Source organism: Bicyclus anynana, chromosome 20, assembly GCF_947172395.1.
Source record: "Bicyclus anynana chromosome 20, ilBicAnyn1.1, whole genome shotgun sequence".
NCBI lineage: Eukaryota > Metazoa > Arthropoda > Insecta > Lepidoptera > Nymphalidae > Bicyclus > Bicyclus anynana.
Window position 1 is genome coordinate 6,392,601 of NC_069102.1, and position 14,550 is coordinate 6,407,150.

Genomic DNA, 14,550 nt, shown 5'->3' on the forward strand with positions numbered 1-14,550 from the left:
ACAGCTGTATATGGGTCGATAACGACGACTTAAGGTTCACAATAGCTGTCACAGAGTGTCAGAGGAGAAGAGTCGCCCTTAGAGGCTCGTTCCGCCCATCTATTATGTTTCTGCGTCCAGGTCCTATCAGGCGATGATTTTGCGCTCACCCAAACCACCTGGTGAAGCCGCTGAGGTCACATTAAGGAGCCTACAGCACTTATACAAACAGAAGCAAAAAAAAATTGTCATAATTAGTCGCGCCTCCAGCACCGCTAGCAGCTGGCTCGCAGGTCTGGCACAGGCTGACAGTGGGGGAGCAGTTACCGGCGATGGAGGCGTGGTTGTGCGCGGAGATGAAGAGGTCGTGCCGCTGCTGCGAGTACTGCTCCCACACGGGCGAGCGCGCCAGCAGCGCCCGCACGCGCTCCGCGTGCGCGCCGCCGCGGCACATGGCCTTGAGTGCGCCCACCACGCGCGCCGCCGCGCCGCCCTCCACGCGCGCCTCCAGCACCGCCAGCAGCTCGCTCACCAGTTCCGACTCCAGCGCCTGTGGAGTACCATATTCGTCCATCATTCCCTCTTCATCATCTGTCAGTCTGAGCAATATTTATGCCATCGCTTTCGTTGTGATAGGAAGAATAAATGTAGTCAAAATAATCTAGTTATCTTGTAGGAGTTGATTGGTAATACATATACAAGAAAATGAATTACAGTGAATATTAAGGACTCTTATTTCTCACCCCTCAAGGTCAATCGAATACGCTAATCATTATTGTGTGTATTACCAATCAACCTCTACAATCTCTTGGCACGCTTCTTAGGCTTAGTGGGTTGTCAAAATACCACACGAGTTACCAGATATTTTTTTCGAGGCACATGCAATTTGTGAAAATCCCGCAAACTTGTAGCTCAAAAAGCCTTCTGAAACTAGAAAATTCTACATCAATCACAAGACTTACATTACAACATTTGATTTTGATCGCTGTAGATGAAAGTGGTTGCACACCTCTCAGTTGAATATATTGCCGTACTCAGGCAACTATTATAGTTTATTTAACGGTGTTTAGTATACAATAAACTGCAGTCTAGCCTATAAGACATACCTTTACTAAAATTAATATTATTTTGTAATTATTCTTTATTGTCTATGGCCTTTAGTCACCTAACAATAAAAGTGTTTTATAACTTATAACACACATCTTAATTTACGATTTAACAATGTTAAAGGTACCTGTAGAACAAGTTTGTCCGTGTTGACGGTGCTATTGAATATGGCGGCGAGCGCGTCGCATGCTGAGCCGACCACCTCTCGACACGTCTTCACCGCGGTCTTCAGTCCGGACATCACGTCGGTCTGACTCATCGCCATCACGCACGCCTGCGGACAAAAACGATTCGATGATAAATTCTGTAAAAATGGAGTACTCCCGTTTTCCCAACATTTCCCTTCCCTGTTCTGTTCCTATTGATCGCAGCGTGATGAAGATGTCACACGCCACAGTAAAGACAATTTAGAAAAATAATCGTGGTAGGAAATGTAGAAAGCAAACGGCCACAAGCCGATGGTCGGATCTACTCAAAGAAACAGGTGCCCGCACCTTTTACAGTGCCTTCGAAATGGCCGGCGACCGTACTCGATCGAGGAGCATTATTTATGGAAAGATGACTCTCCAAGGTGGCCACATTCCTCAGTCACGGGGTACCGACTGGAGAGTCACAGCCTCTCGGACGATTAGCCTCCTCGAATTGATTTGCTAGCCTTGGCTCCCTATAACAAGTGGTGTACTCACCTGAGTCTGCGCCAGCGCAGCCAGCACGGGCACGGCGTGCTTGGGGCAGGCGGGCAGCAGGCGCGCGAGGCGGGGCAGCTCACCCAACTGCGCGCACGCATCACATAATGCGGGCCGCGCACGCAGCAGCGCCGCCAGCGCGCGCGCGCACGTGTCTCCTCGGCTGCCCTGCAATGTCCCCACGATATATCTCCATAGTCCAATAACCAGGCAGAATGGCGCTAGTCAGTGGCAGATTTACGAATTTGCCGCCAATAGGCTGTTAAATTTTGCAGCCTCTACTGAAATTCGATAGGTTTCCATAGTTCACAATCTAATTACCTTAAAATATGTCAATAAAACTGAACTTTTAATATTTTACTAGGACTGTACAGTAGGCATAAAATATTAAAGTTTAGATAGTTTACACGTTTATATCCTCCTAATATAATTCACATCAAATAAAAAATCTTATACATTTACAAAACTCATTTTTTTTATTTCTATTCTCCAGCCTACTTAGCCTACGGGTAAATGGCCTGGCGCTAGTGTTATACCATCGATTCCCAAAGTGGTCAATCTACGGTAGACCCGACGAGGTCTACGTTGGCAAGACAAAATAAAATAGGGGGTTCACAGTCCATAAGCGGTAGTCCAAATCATAAAGTAAGTCAAATAAGTGGGTGGTATAAGTGACACTTTAGCAAATAGACGATCTCTACCTACTTGGTGAAATCCTTGTGCAGTGAATTAAGAGTCTCAGTAACAAGCTCATGCAGGGACTGTGCAGTAATTTGTATGTATTACGTAAACACTACACACGCAAATACGTTTTATTTTGGACGTAAAAAAGTTGGGGCGGAGTTTATTAATAAGTTTGACGTATTCTACCACAGATATAAGAGGTAACTAGATTTATAAAGTGTCAATTCTTTGTATTGAATACAGCGTACCTAGGGGCGTGGCCTAAAGGGCTGTTTAATATTTAGTGAAAAATTGAAATATGTCACCCTTACTTTACGAGTTGAATATTATTTATTCCTTTTGTCACAGAACAAAACAAGACTGCTAGTACATGCGCGGAAACGCTTGCGTTGTTCCGCACACCCGGTTGTACGCGGGCCACGCCCCCTTACTACTCGTATTGCTAAACGCCTTGTCTGTTCTGTGTATTCTACGTACCTCAGTGGAGTCCTTATGTAGCGAAGCAAGAGTCTCAGAGAGCAGCTCCTGCAGGAACTTCTTGGGACTGCGCAGGCTCCACGTGGGGTTCTGCAGGAACAGCTTGAGGTACACGCCGCCCACCACCACCTCGCCGGGCGGCGCCCACGCCTCCTCGCCCGCCTCCGACGCGTCGCGCTCCTCGAATAATACTGACGGATCGCGAATTTGGTTCGTGTAATGCCTGTCCACACGGAAACAAGTAAAAATTAATAAAAAAAGACCTATCTAACGATACCAGACTGTGAAATAAAAAGAAAAAGAATTCATCCCCACTTTACATGTACCCTAAAAAAATAACATACAATACTCAATTACTCATGCTAATTTCCAGTTTTCTAGTAATCTCTGCGCTAAACCGCCGACAGACGGACGGACGGACATAAGGATTCCTTGTGGACTACGGAACCTTAAAAATGAGTTTGGCAGTTTGATTTTGAGTTTTGATCAGTCGTGTACTGATGTAAAACTCCTTTAAAAAATAAAAAAGCGCCATCTCAGGCACCTCAGACGTGAACTGCATTGCAACATATTCCTGAAGTATACAAAAAGGGATTGTTTCAAGTTTTCTAAGAACGCCATCTACAGGTAATAAGAAATAACATATACTGTTTTACTATGCCTGTAGATGGCAGCACGCGTCACTCGATTTATTTTCGTAGCGCATTCACCAACTTACTCCTCAAGTCAGGGGTGAGTAAATAAGAACCTCAACAAACTCAAGCCTTACTTACTAGTCAAAAACGTATCACGTGAAGAGAAAAAGCTTTACTGTCGACCAATAGCAGTGAAATTGATAATATCACTCACTCTTTCATTGCGATATTCATCACTCACCTGTCTCGTAGTTGCGCCAGGTTGGCCCGCACGCGCGACCGCAACTCGTCGCCCCACACCAGCTCGGGGTGCTCGTGCGCCGCGTCGAACGTGTGCAGCGCGCCCGCCGCGCCCGCCTCCCGCATCGCCTCCGCGAACACGCTCGGCACGTACCGCGATATCTTTAGACGTACCTGTACGCAAGCAACAAACATATAGGTTTCGGTATACTCTTCTATAACAAGATCCCCAAGACTGATGGACCTGCCAATGCATAGCTTTAAGCAATGTGTTTAAAAACATTTACTTAGTGGTTATTACAACATAAATGAGTTCCTTAAAGATAAAAGCGCTTGGAGGCCATTGGATCAGCTTCCACCTTCACACAAAAAAAAAACTATAAGAAATTGTAATGTTATCATCAATTGTAAATTACAATACTGTATGTTTTTTTAAAAAGAGCAACTGTTAAGTTTCTTGCCGGTTTCTTCTCAGCAGAACCTGCCTTCCGAACCGGTGGTAGAATCTTTACAAATAGTCAACTGACGTGTCAAAGGTGCTTGTAAACTGAGCCTACTTGAAATAAATGATTTATGATTTGATTTGATTTCAAACATATCACCATCAAACAACTTATTGATCTTACATAAAATTTAATTGTTACTGTGACAAATGGAACAATGACACGTCAAACCTTTGTGCTGTTAATTATAAACGGAAGAATAACTCTTATACAGAATGACATGTTAATATAGTAAATGCGATGGTAATTTTTAATGTGAAATTAATTTATTTTTGACACTTATAATTTCCATACAATGCTTAATAATACTAACTACTACTTTTAACATAGTTACCTTTGGTCCATGCAATTTATCAGCCATCATCCTCGCGAGCAGTTCCACTGCAGTCTCTCTTATCTCTGGTATCTTACAGTTGCAGAATAAATCTAATAAGTATATCACAGCACCTGAAAATAAATTGTTTTGTTATCAACGATTGTTTTCTATAGCGTTAAGTTCGCGCAACTAAGATATAAACTTGCGCGCGTTTGAAATTTAACTGATTGTGTCTTCAATCAATCAAGATCAAAAACCTTCGAACGCCCGTCAAAATAAATTGAATTTAAAAAGTTGATTGTCATTTGTCTTTGGTCTTGGTCTACAAATCACTTGTTGAAATAAAACCTTGATTGACTTGTTCTTTGTAGAAAAAAACGTGACGGTAATTAGTGAATTTTGCGATTAACGATGAGATGATGATGTAAAAGTAACCTCAGTAGTGAGCCGACCCGAGTAAACCTTTGCATTCTGAGTCGCTCAGCGGTGAGCCGACAGTGGGTGGGTAGGTGGGTCAGCAGTACCTTTAGCCAACGCCTCGCGTACGAGCGGCGTGGCGGTCAGCAGCGCGGCGAGCGCGTTGAGCGCGTCCGGCCTGGTGGGCGTGAGCAGCGGCAGCAGGTGTCCCAGCAGCGCGCCCGCCGCGATGTCTTCCACGCACTCGCGACTGCGTGCGGCCGCGCCCGCCACCTGCACCGCCGCCTCAGACGCCGCGGGAAGCGCACGGGCGGACATCAGCCCGAATATCAACCCGAAGTGGCCGATACATTGGATTTCCACGCCTGTGAACAGTCATTTATTTATCACCAACGCGAAAACGGCAGAGCTGGACAATATATACTTTTTCTCGAATGAAATCTCGCCACTGTGAATATGTTCAAGTTTCCAAAGATAGGTTATGTTTGGATGTACCTTACCTGAATTTTTCATAATACAATTGGCAAGAGCATTCAAAGCTAATGTGATATTTTCAGCTTTCTCTTCTACCGCCTCAGCCTGGGTCTCTTCTTCAATAAATTTGAGCAGATCCAACACAAACTGTTGTGGATTCTAAAAAAGAAATATTTTCTATTAATAAAATCTTTTTATAACAATACCATTGTTATTAAATTTATAACAGGGCATATTACTGGAACTGTGTTTGTGTATGCTGTCATACTCGTTTCTTCTATGTATGTATGTATGTTCGTGACTCAAGAGCGCAGTGACGGGTTTTACGGGAATCCGTAGTATAGTGGTGTGGAGGAAGGATGACAAAGAATATATAACTGGTAGGTCAATAGAGTCAAGAAGGCAACCTGAGAAACACGCAAAGAGCAAGTGACGGGCTCGCCCTGTATGACCGTGAGGTCGGTGGGGCCTTGGGAGGTGATGGGTTACCTCAATAGCGAAGTCTGGCTGCTCGTTGTAAATGTCCAGATAGACCCCGCCCACAGACAGCAGGCCTTCGTGCGCGGAGTACTGCAGCGGCGGCACCAGCGGCCCGCCGTCGCCCGCCGGCCGCGCGCGCAGCGCCTCTCGCAGCTCGGCCCGCGTGCTGTTGTCCCACACCAGGTACGGCGTTTTCCAGTTGGATGTCAGAGTTTTGAGAAGCTACAACATTTATTATTTTTTAAGTAAAACTTACAAGTACATTTTAAAGTTTACTTAAAGTACTCACGCTTGACTTGAGGAGTAAATCGGTTACGAAAAGTGTAATTGGGTGATGTGTACTGCTATATACAAGCGTAGTGAACCAGTGTTTCAGCTTGTTTATAGCAGGGTCTTTTTAAATAACTTTTCATCATCTACCAGTAGATGGCGTTTTTAGAGTACTTGGAAACTATTCCTCTTTGTATACTTCAAGGACCTGTTGCGATGAAGTTATGACTGAAGCTCTGTTTTTTTTATTTTTGCAAGAATTTATAATTCCGTCGTGTGGTCTATAGCATACTCGTTTTTTTTTTAACTGATAACTTTTTTTAGGCACTTTAGGCCTAAGAAAAAGAATTATATAGAATTGACATGGAAGAATAATACCGTAAACGAATGAGATGTAGCTATACGAAATCCTGAAAGAGTGACAGAGCCCGAGAAAAGTTTTTGTCCTTATCAGAATCTCGCTTTAATTTGTCTGCCCCGTGAGGTCACGGGGCAGACGAACTTTGTGGAGTAAACTTCATGTGGACTAAAATTTGTTTTTTAAAGTATAAATTGTGTTCTCTGTTCTTAATTAAGTGTAATAATTATTTCTTTAGATAGTTAAAATGGTGAATGTAGTGTTTTGGGCTGCAAAAGCCGCACTGAACGAAAATGTGAAAACATAACCTTTCATACGTTAGTACTATAATTTCAACTTATTTTTATCATGAAAGATGATACTTAGGTAAAGTTTGTAATTAGGATTTGAATGACAATGAAAATATCCAGAAATAATGAAAGAAACTCGTAAATAGTCTTTACAAAATAATGAAATTTTGCGTGATTAACCACCGAAATTGAGTAGGTTATAATAATAGCCATTTTCCGTGCATTAAGAAACATTTTTAAATTAGTCGGATTATCTGCATTTTGGGGTTACCAATTGTGTTACATTTAGCTTTTCCCTAAAATTAGGGAAAAATAGTAACTTATATTTTTCATTGCCTAAGTAGTAACTCGTATTTTTATAGCTTTAATTGTTAAAAGCTTTGTTATAAAAATATTACTATAGACATTATATAAAGTCATTGTGACCTATATTTGTGTGATGAACATGGGTGCTTTTGTTTATTCTTCCAGTTTTCCACGAGATGTCTTTATTAATAAAATATGGACAAAGGCGACAGGAAGAGACAAGAAGACACAGGAAGACAGGAAGACAAAGGTGGCCTTCATTATCCGTCACCGTCAGTTATTAAATTATGTGAAATAGCGGAGGAAATATTTAAAAAAAATAAACTACTAATAAGCAAAACAAACTTGATGGAGCATCTACTGCATGTTGTACGAAATGACCTTAATTTATTTTCCGAAAATGACCATTTTCGTGATAACCACCATTATATTTTATTAATTAAAGCCATTTGTAGAAAATACTTAAATGTGAGGTTACATTATTGTACTAAATCCTTAACTTGTGAAGAAAATGTAAGAAATTTTTGCACGAAATTAATTTTATTCAAAGGACAGTAAATTTTTTTTGGTAAAAAGATTTTATTCTTAATTCTATGCTGTGCTAGTATATTTTCCTAACTAATATTTTATGTTGTACACAATCAACAAATCACAAAATACACCAAGCAATCAATAAATCAATCAATCAAAAGCGTATTATTTCTGAAGACTATTTATTTCCAATTACACAAAATCAGTTAGTTGTGAAAATTTCAAATTCTTTCATTTTTAGTAGTTATATTTTTATTTAAAAAATGAATTCTAATTTCAAAATATCTGACCCTAATTGCCTTCAAAAGTAAAATAATATGACTGTCGAAAGGACTTTGGTTGTATATATGTTTTTAAATCAGGATATAAACAATGGTATTTAATGCTTTTTTTTGTATATATATATATGACCAACATTCCCGTTCCTTTCCAACTCGTCGGGACAAACTGTATCAAGAGTGGGTACAACAATACTCGAACGGGGCGGGGATCGATTCATCACCCCTCGGTGCCAGCTTTTACGCTCTGACTTCTGAATTGGCTAATTTCGTCAAATAGTATGATATCAAAATATTTATAGACTTGTCAAATAGTATGAAATAAAAATATAACGCTAGTCTTGAAATATAGGGTAACTTTTCGATCACTGGTAACACCAGATAATCTATGTACTTTGTTGTTGTCCCTTACCGGGAGACTCCTTAAAGCTACTCCATACTATTCTCCCTCCACGCTTTAGGCAGTTTGAGATGAGGCAAAATCACTGATCACGTGTTACTATCATATATGAAAAGAGTTCTTATAGTGTGCAGTCTTGCGACTGTCAATTTTATTTATATGTATATGTAATTAGACACCTATTCAACTCAAAAATTCTATTACTTAAGAAGTACTTTTTGCTAAAGATCGTTGAAATAACAATATTTTATAGTCGAAAGCAATCCGTGACGTTTTCGGACATCGTTAAGCTGCGCAAACAAGATTTTAGTGACCACTTTAATTTTGTATGACCTGCGCGTAGGTGCACCAGCTCCTTACTTCGGAGACGTCATAAAGATTGCATCCGACTATACAGATGTGCGCACTCGTACCTCGTGCGTGTCTGCGCTGGCCAGCTTCTCGCATAGATGCGGCGTGAGCAGCATGTGCAGCGCGTCCCGCACGCTGTCGTCCTCCTCGCTCGGCGCCTCGTGCGGCCCGTACAGCGCCGCCAGCGCACCCACGCACTGCGTCGCCAGGCGGTTTGCCACCTCCTGCTCAAAACAAAATATTATAGAGAAAATACAACTAAATATACGTACAAAATATTATAGAGAAAATACAACTAAATCAAGGACATGTAGCCAAGTTATGCATCATTTCTTTTTCTTTGAAACACTTGACACGAAATCTAGTATGTATGTGGATGCTTCGTTTTCGGTAAGTCACCAATGGACCAATCGGATATTGTGTCATTCATCGGGCATTAAATTATTGTTGAAAAAGCCCTTAAAAGTGGTGGGATTGATGCGTTATTTGTAGTCGAAGGTCCATATCCGTAGTAAATATTTTATATCAAAACCAGGAGATTTTCAAGGCAATGTATTTTTAACGTACTTTTGATATAAAAAACTTTTCATCCATTAAACAGATGGGTGAAGGGAGTTTTTAATTCGGATCGTCTACTATTTGATTTGTATTAATAGCTGTTCCGTTTGCTAGCTGTTAGTTAAAGCGTTGATTATTACCACATATTTCAGTACAGCGCTTTTTCTAGCTTCGGGATTCTCCCATAACATTGCTTATGGACCTCGGGGTTTTCAGGGGGGAGCGACTTGACAGATACAATAGCATGATGATACCTGTTTATTATCCCCCTCGGTGGGCAAGCCGGACTCTGCCAGCGTGTAGTCGTACCGCAGCACGGCGGGCAGCAGTGCGTGCAGCACGTGCGCGCGGGCGAAGCGCGCGCGGCACTGCGGGTCCGCCGCCAGCGCCGCCACCGCCTCCGCGCCCGCACACGCCGTCTCGCCCAGCTCCTGAGGGACGACTTATTATTAATGTCGTGTATTTTTCATGGTTTTTTTAAATATCTATAATTAGTTAAATTAACTTATCTGTATGTTTCTAACAAAATTCGTCCTAAAAGATTACCAAGTTTTACTTGTGATACTGCCTGTCGAGCGCCAGTAACGCACTTCATTTAAGAATATATGAAAAATCTATTTTGCTGTTAATTTGGTGGTAGATCGGGCATGGCACGAGGGGAAACGCGCCGCGACCATGTAATAGCTCGCGCTGTGCCACCCTTACAGCCGCCCAGCACCGACACGCAGCGGGACAGTGCCTCTGGGAGCACCGTACTCAGCACTACAGCACTCACCGGTCGCCTCAGCAGCGGCACGATGTCGGCACAGAGTTGTTCAAGCTCGGACGCGGCGGCGCGGCACGACGGGAAGCGTGCCGCGACCGCAAAGCAGCGCGCGCAGTGCATGCACACGGCGGCCGCTGTGCTGCCCTCCTTGCTGCCGCCCAGCACCGACACGCAGCGGGACAGTGCCTCTTGTAGTACCTGTTTAAAAATTAACATTACTTACTTCAATTTTGAATAAGGTTTCGGAGAATGTTTGACTAGCGATAACGCTGCGCCAACACGACGTTAACATCGCGACCTTTCAGCGGTATCAGAGTTGCAGTTTAGCACGTTTGTGGCATGCGTTCAACGTCGTCGTTGACGTCAGAGAAACGCTAACGCACGAGGGACCGACCTTAAGTCTCTATAAAACGAGTGTGCTTGACAACACAACTGAATTACAACTAATTTCAATAATAATAAACAAAGCGCCATCTATGAGCCTCAGACATAACTGCATCGCAACGTGTACAAAAAGGTAAGGGTTTCAAAGTTCTCTAAGAACGCCATCTACAGGTTATTTATAATAACAATCACAATTTTCACAAAAAAGGGATTGTTTCAAAGTTCTCTAAAAACGCCATCTACTAGTAATTTAAAATAACAATCTTCATCTTAAAATCATCGCCCGATTACACTTTCATGTCGTGCGTAAAGAAGTTTTACTTCAATAACGCACCTCAAGGCCGCGCTCTCGGCACAGCTCCTCAGCGTTGAGCGCGGAGCACGCGAGCGTGGCGTGCGCGAGCTCGCAGGCGGCGGGCAGCAGCGCGGTGTCGCGTGCGAACAGTGACTCTGCCTCCGCCTCGAGCCGCGCCGTGCGCAGCAGAGCACCGTAGCCCGCGTATTTGTATGGCGATAACACTGGACAAAAACGTCAACTTTATAAACTTTAATATAAATTATTGAAGTTATAACTTTTTATGGGAGGGTAAACCGCTTGGTAACATAACGCATTACGGAGCCACTATGCCTGGCTTCCCTTTTTCTCACGCATACGGCAGCAGGTTTAAGTTATCACTTCTGTCAAGAGTCCCAAGACGACGTTTCTTTTTATTACCGAATGCCTAACATGTGTTAACGACATATCACTAGACAAAAGATAGGCAAATATTGTTAAACATTAGGGGTGGAATCAAAAATATCACTTTTGATCCATCTGTATGAAAGAGAGAGCGATTTTTTCGATTCCACTGCTACGTTTTTCGCTTAATAAATAATCATTTTATTACCTTCTGAATATCGTTGAAACAATATGGTTTGTGTTCGCAGAATAAGCAGAATATTGTTAGTGTTGGGCCCGTCGCCTGTCCATACGTTTCTACTGCACAGGAACTCGTAAGCTTGATTCACTGCTTCAAACCGATCCTGAACATACAAGACACCAAATTGCTAACTAAACTGTTCTTTGCACATAACTAATTTGAAATGAATGAATATTATTAGATTTGCTAGCTTTATCTTGGTCTGCGGAAACTGAAACTCACTAAAATTCTTGACATCCTGGGATGAGTTATGAAATTGAGATCTTTCTTCATTAAGTTCTCAGCAAGTGTCATCATAACAGAGTCACACATGATCTTCAGCCAAACAACAATTAACCAACCAAAAAAACCAACAAGTATTAAGTCCTGGACCTGTAATGGGTCATAAAAATAGGCTGATAATTTATACAAGGTAAAGTTTGTGGTATTGTGGTATATCTGAATCAACTGGACCAATTTTGAAAATTCCTTTACCATCAGAAACCCATGTTATTTGTGAGTGTTATTGGCTATATTTTATCCCCGTAAGCTCACAGGAACGGTAACTGCGCGGGTGTAAACACGGGCCATCGGTTAGTGATGATATATGATAGGAATATCACTTACCCGTCCCTCAGGATTCTTATCGGGATGGAACTGTTGAGCAAGCCGGTAGTAGGCCTTCCTCACGGCCGCCTCGTCGTGTTGTTCGGGCTCTATGCCCAGCGCCAGGTAGGCCTGCTCGGCGGTCATCGACGCGGGCTTCTTGTCCACCTCGCGACGCCACGCCTCTAGCACGTCTTTCAGAAGACCTACCTAAACATGCATTCGAATTATAATTCTGCACAAATATTGGGTGACGACCATTCAGGCGTAATTAGGAATTTCCTTTTCAATTATCCAGATTTTATTTCTACCTCGGGTCAATTTTGGACCTACGAAAATAAGGGCATCAGGCACGCCTTAGGATCACATCCTCAAGGTATTTTTTAATGTGCGGTAGTTTGAACAAAACAACGTTTAACTGTGCCGATATCTGACAGGATACCAGTGAACTTGTATCTCATACCACGGGGATTGACAAGAAAAGTCCCTACATAGACTGTTCACCCATCTGGCATCATCAAACGTCTCCTCTAGAAATACGTATTATAAGCTAACATCTAAGAGTGAAGAGACACGAGATCCCAAACATTATGTATACCTTAATAACGAACAACGTGGATGATGGCGAAAGTAGGAGCACACTCAGAAGTGTTGTACACTCATACATTTGTATTAATTGAAACTATTATTTTATAAGATACTTGTAAAAAAATATTGAGTTTTTACAGAACGGGAATCAAGATTACTTCAATACGTAGCATAGTAAAATAGTTCTACTTGTTGCCTGAGACCGAAACGCCTTGTCTCATTTATAAAGCGACGCAGTTGCAAGTCAGCGGCGGTGTTTTTCAGCATAAAATTCACATTTATTCATATGCATAGACAGGGTACCTTCTAATTTTAAGGTATATCTTTTAAATTAGAAGGTACCCCTTCTCTATCCCTAGCTATTCTCCCTGCTTTTCAAGATTGGTTACCATTTTCTTTTTTCTTAGTTTAATCACGATTAACAACTATTAATGGGTTTCCATTATGTACGCTACTTCTATCTGCTAGTCCCAAAATACATGCAACCTCGCCATTCTCCTTTCCTAATGTCATGAGTAGAAAGAAAAGTAAAAGTAATAAGTACCGGGTCAGGTATAGGCCAGTCGGGGAAGCGCTGCGTGTCGCACAGGTGGCGCAGGTAGAACATGTTGCAGAACAGCTCGTTGAGCAGCTGCGGGTAGGCCACCGCCGGGATGGCGAGGTAGGGGTAGCGCGCCGCTATGTGCGCGCGCAGCCGCGGCGTGAACTCGCCGATGTGAGCCGACACTTTCATTATCAACATGCGTCTGAAAGACATTTGACCTTAAAATCATTTCAAAATAAATTTTGCCAGAATAAGATTTAAGAGCTTGCGATAGTTAGAGATGCCTCATTAATAAAGGCTAAAAATTTGTCAATCTATGCTCTTATCATAAGTACTCCAGCATGGCCAATTGTGGAGTTTGGACTGTAACTGCCTTGAAAGGCAACAGGTTTCAATGGTGTCTGGACCAACTTCAACCGTCTAAGCATAAAGCATATTTTTCTCGGCACAATATGAAAAATTATGCCAGTCACTAAGCTTCGCGGCTACCCTTCGAAAAATACCGTTAAAGATAATTTTTTATCTGGATGGATCAGAATGTTGGACGGATAGTAGAAGAATGCATGCAAAATGCATATGTTGAGATGGGTGTGTGTAATAACAAGAATGGATAAAATAAATGGGTCTCTGGTGCCACTTCCAGCCTTTCTCTTGTACATACATAAGAGAAAGCCTGAAAATGGAACCAGAGACAAGAGGAGAGGAAGGCCAAATAAGAGATGCTTGGAGTGTGAAAGATGGCATGTATATAAATAGAGTAGATGATAAGTTGTCAAATGCTGGCCGTGATTTAAAGGCCTCCGAGGCGCAGTAGTGTGCACGGTGGATTTACAAGACGGAGATCCTGGCTAGGATCTCCGGATGGGCCGATTGCGGTTTTCTTAATTGGTCCAGGTCTGCCTGGTGGGAGGCTTCGGCCATGGATACCACACATAAGTGGGATCAGATGACGGGGTAATGATAAAGAATATATTTTTACCTCATTTCAGAGTTCCATATAGCCTCTGGCGTGTCCCACTCTCCGAGAAAGATTTGCGCAAACTTGTCCGAGCCATGGTTTTCTAAATAGCACACCATAGCTTCTGGCAGCAATTGGCCCAGAATAGACCTCTGCATTATATCCGAACTTGACTGCAAATATTAATACACTGATACAAGATACTCCAATTTGTTTATTTTTTCTTTTACTTTAGACTCGTTGGACTTCCTATAACTGACTGTGTGTTTTAGGCAGATTTATAATTGGACCCCAATAACACCACAGATAAGAAGCCCGACTCAACATAGGTTGGAGCATCCGCTGGCCATTTGTTGTAAACAATCTTAACACGGTTTCTATGATTAATTAACGATAACGCATATACTCTTTAACAATGATTTGTTTCCTAAAATTTGATTTACTCTTAATTTTTACCAACTTCAA

The 14,550-nt window shown here is 42.2% G+C and overlaps 1 protein-coding gene across 2 annotated transcripts in view; it reads right to left on the reverse strand.

The window, feature by feature from the left end:
• Nucleotides 1-14,550, reverse strand: part of LOC112046740 (dnaJ homolog subfamily C member 13) — a 40,454-nt gene that overhangs the window by 4,512 nt on the left and 21,392 nt on the right. For both annotated transcript variants that reach the window (XM_052887662.1, XM_024083506.2), the window contains 17 exons: nucleotides 14,107-14,258; nucleotides 13,128-13,329; nucleotides 12,017-12,205; nucleotides 11,378-11,513; nucleotides 10,825-11,009; nucleotides 10,116-10,304; nucleotides 9,595-9,771; nucleotides 8,845-9,006; nucleotides 6,008-6,220; nucleotides 5,545-5,677; nucleotides 5,152-5,409; nucleotides 4,646-4,758; nucleotides 3,810-3,982; nucleotides 2,934-3,156; nucleotides 1,773-1,940; nucleotides 1,214-1,360; nucleotides 307-529 (listed from right to left, as the gene is read on the reverse strand). In XM_052887662.1, coding sequence (XP_052743622.1) covers nucleotides 307-529; nucleotides 1,214-1,360; nucleotides 1,773-1,940; nucleotides 2,934-3,156; nucleotides 3,810-3,982; nucleotides 4,646-4,758; nucleotides 5,152-5,409; nucleotides 5,545-5,677; nucleotides 6,008-6,220; nucleotides 8,845-9,006; nucleotides 9,595-9,771; nucleotides 10,116-10,304; nucleotides 10,825-11,009; nucleotides 11,378-11,513; nucleotides 12,017-12,205; nucleotides 13,128-13,329; nucleotides 14,107-14,258 — 3,043 coding nt within the window. The remainder of the gene's footprint in view (nucleotides 1-306; nucleotides 530-1,213; nucleotides 1,361-1,772; nucleotides 1,941-2,933; nucleotides 3,157-3,809; nucleotides 3,983-4,645; nucleotides 4,759-5,151; nucleotides 5,410-5,544; nucleotides 5,678-6,007; nucleotides 6,221-8,844; nucleotides 9,007-9,594; nucleotides 9,772-10,115; nucleotides 10,305-10,824; nucleotides 11,010-11,377; nucleotides 11,514-12,016; nucleotides 12,206-13,127; nucleotides 13,330-14,106; nucleotides 14,259-14,550) is intronic.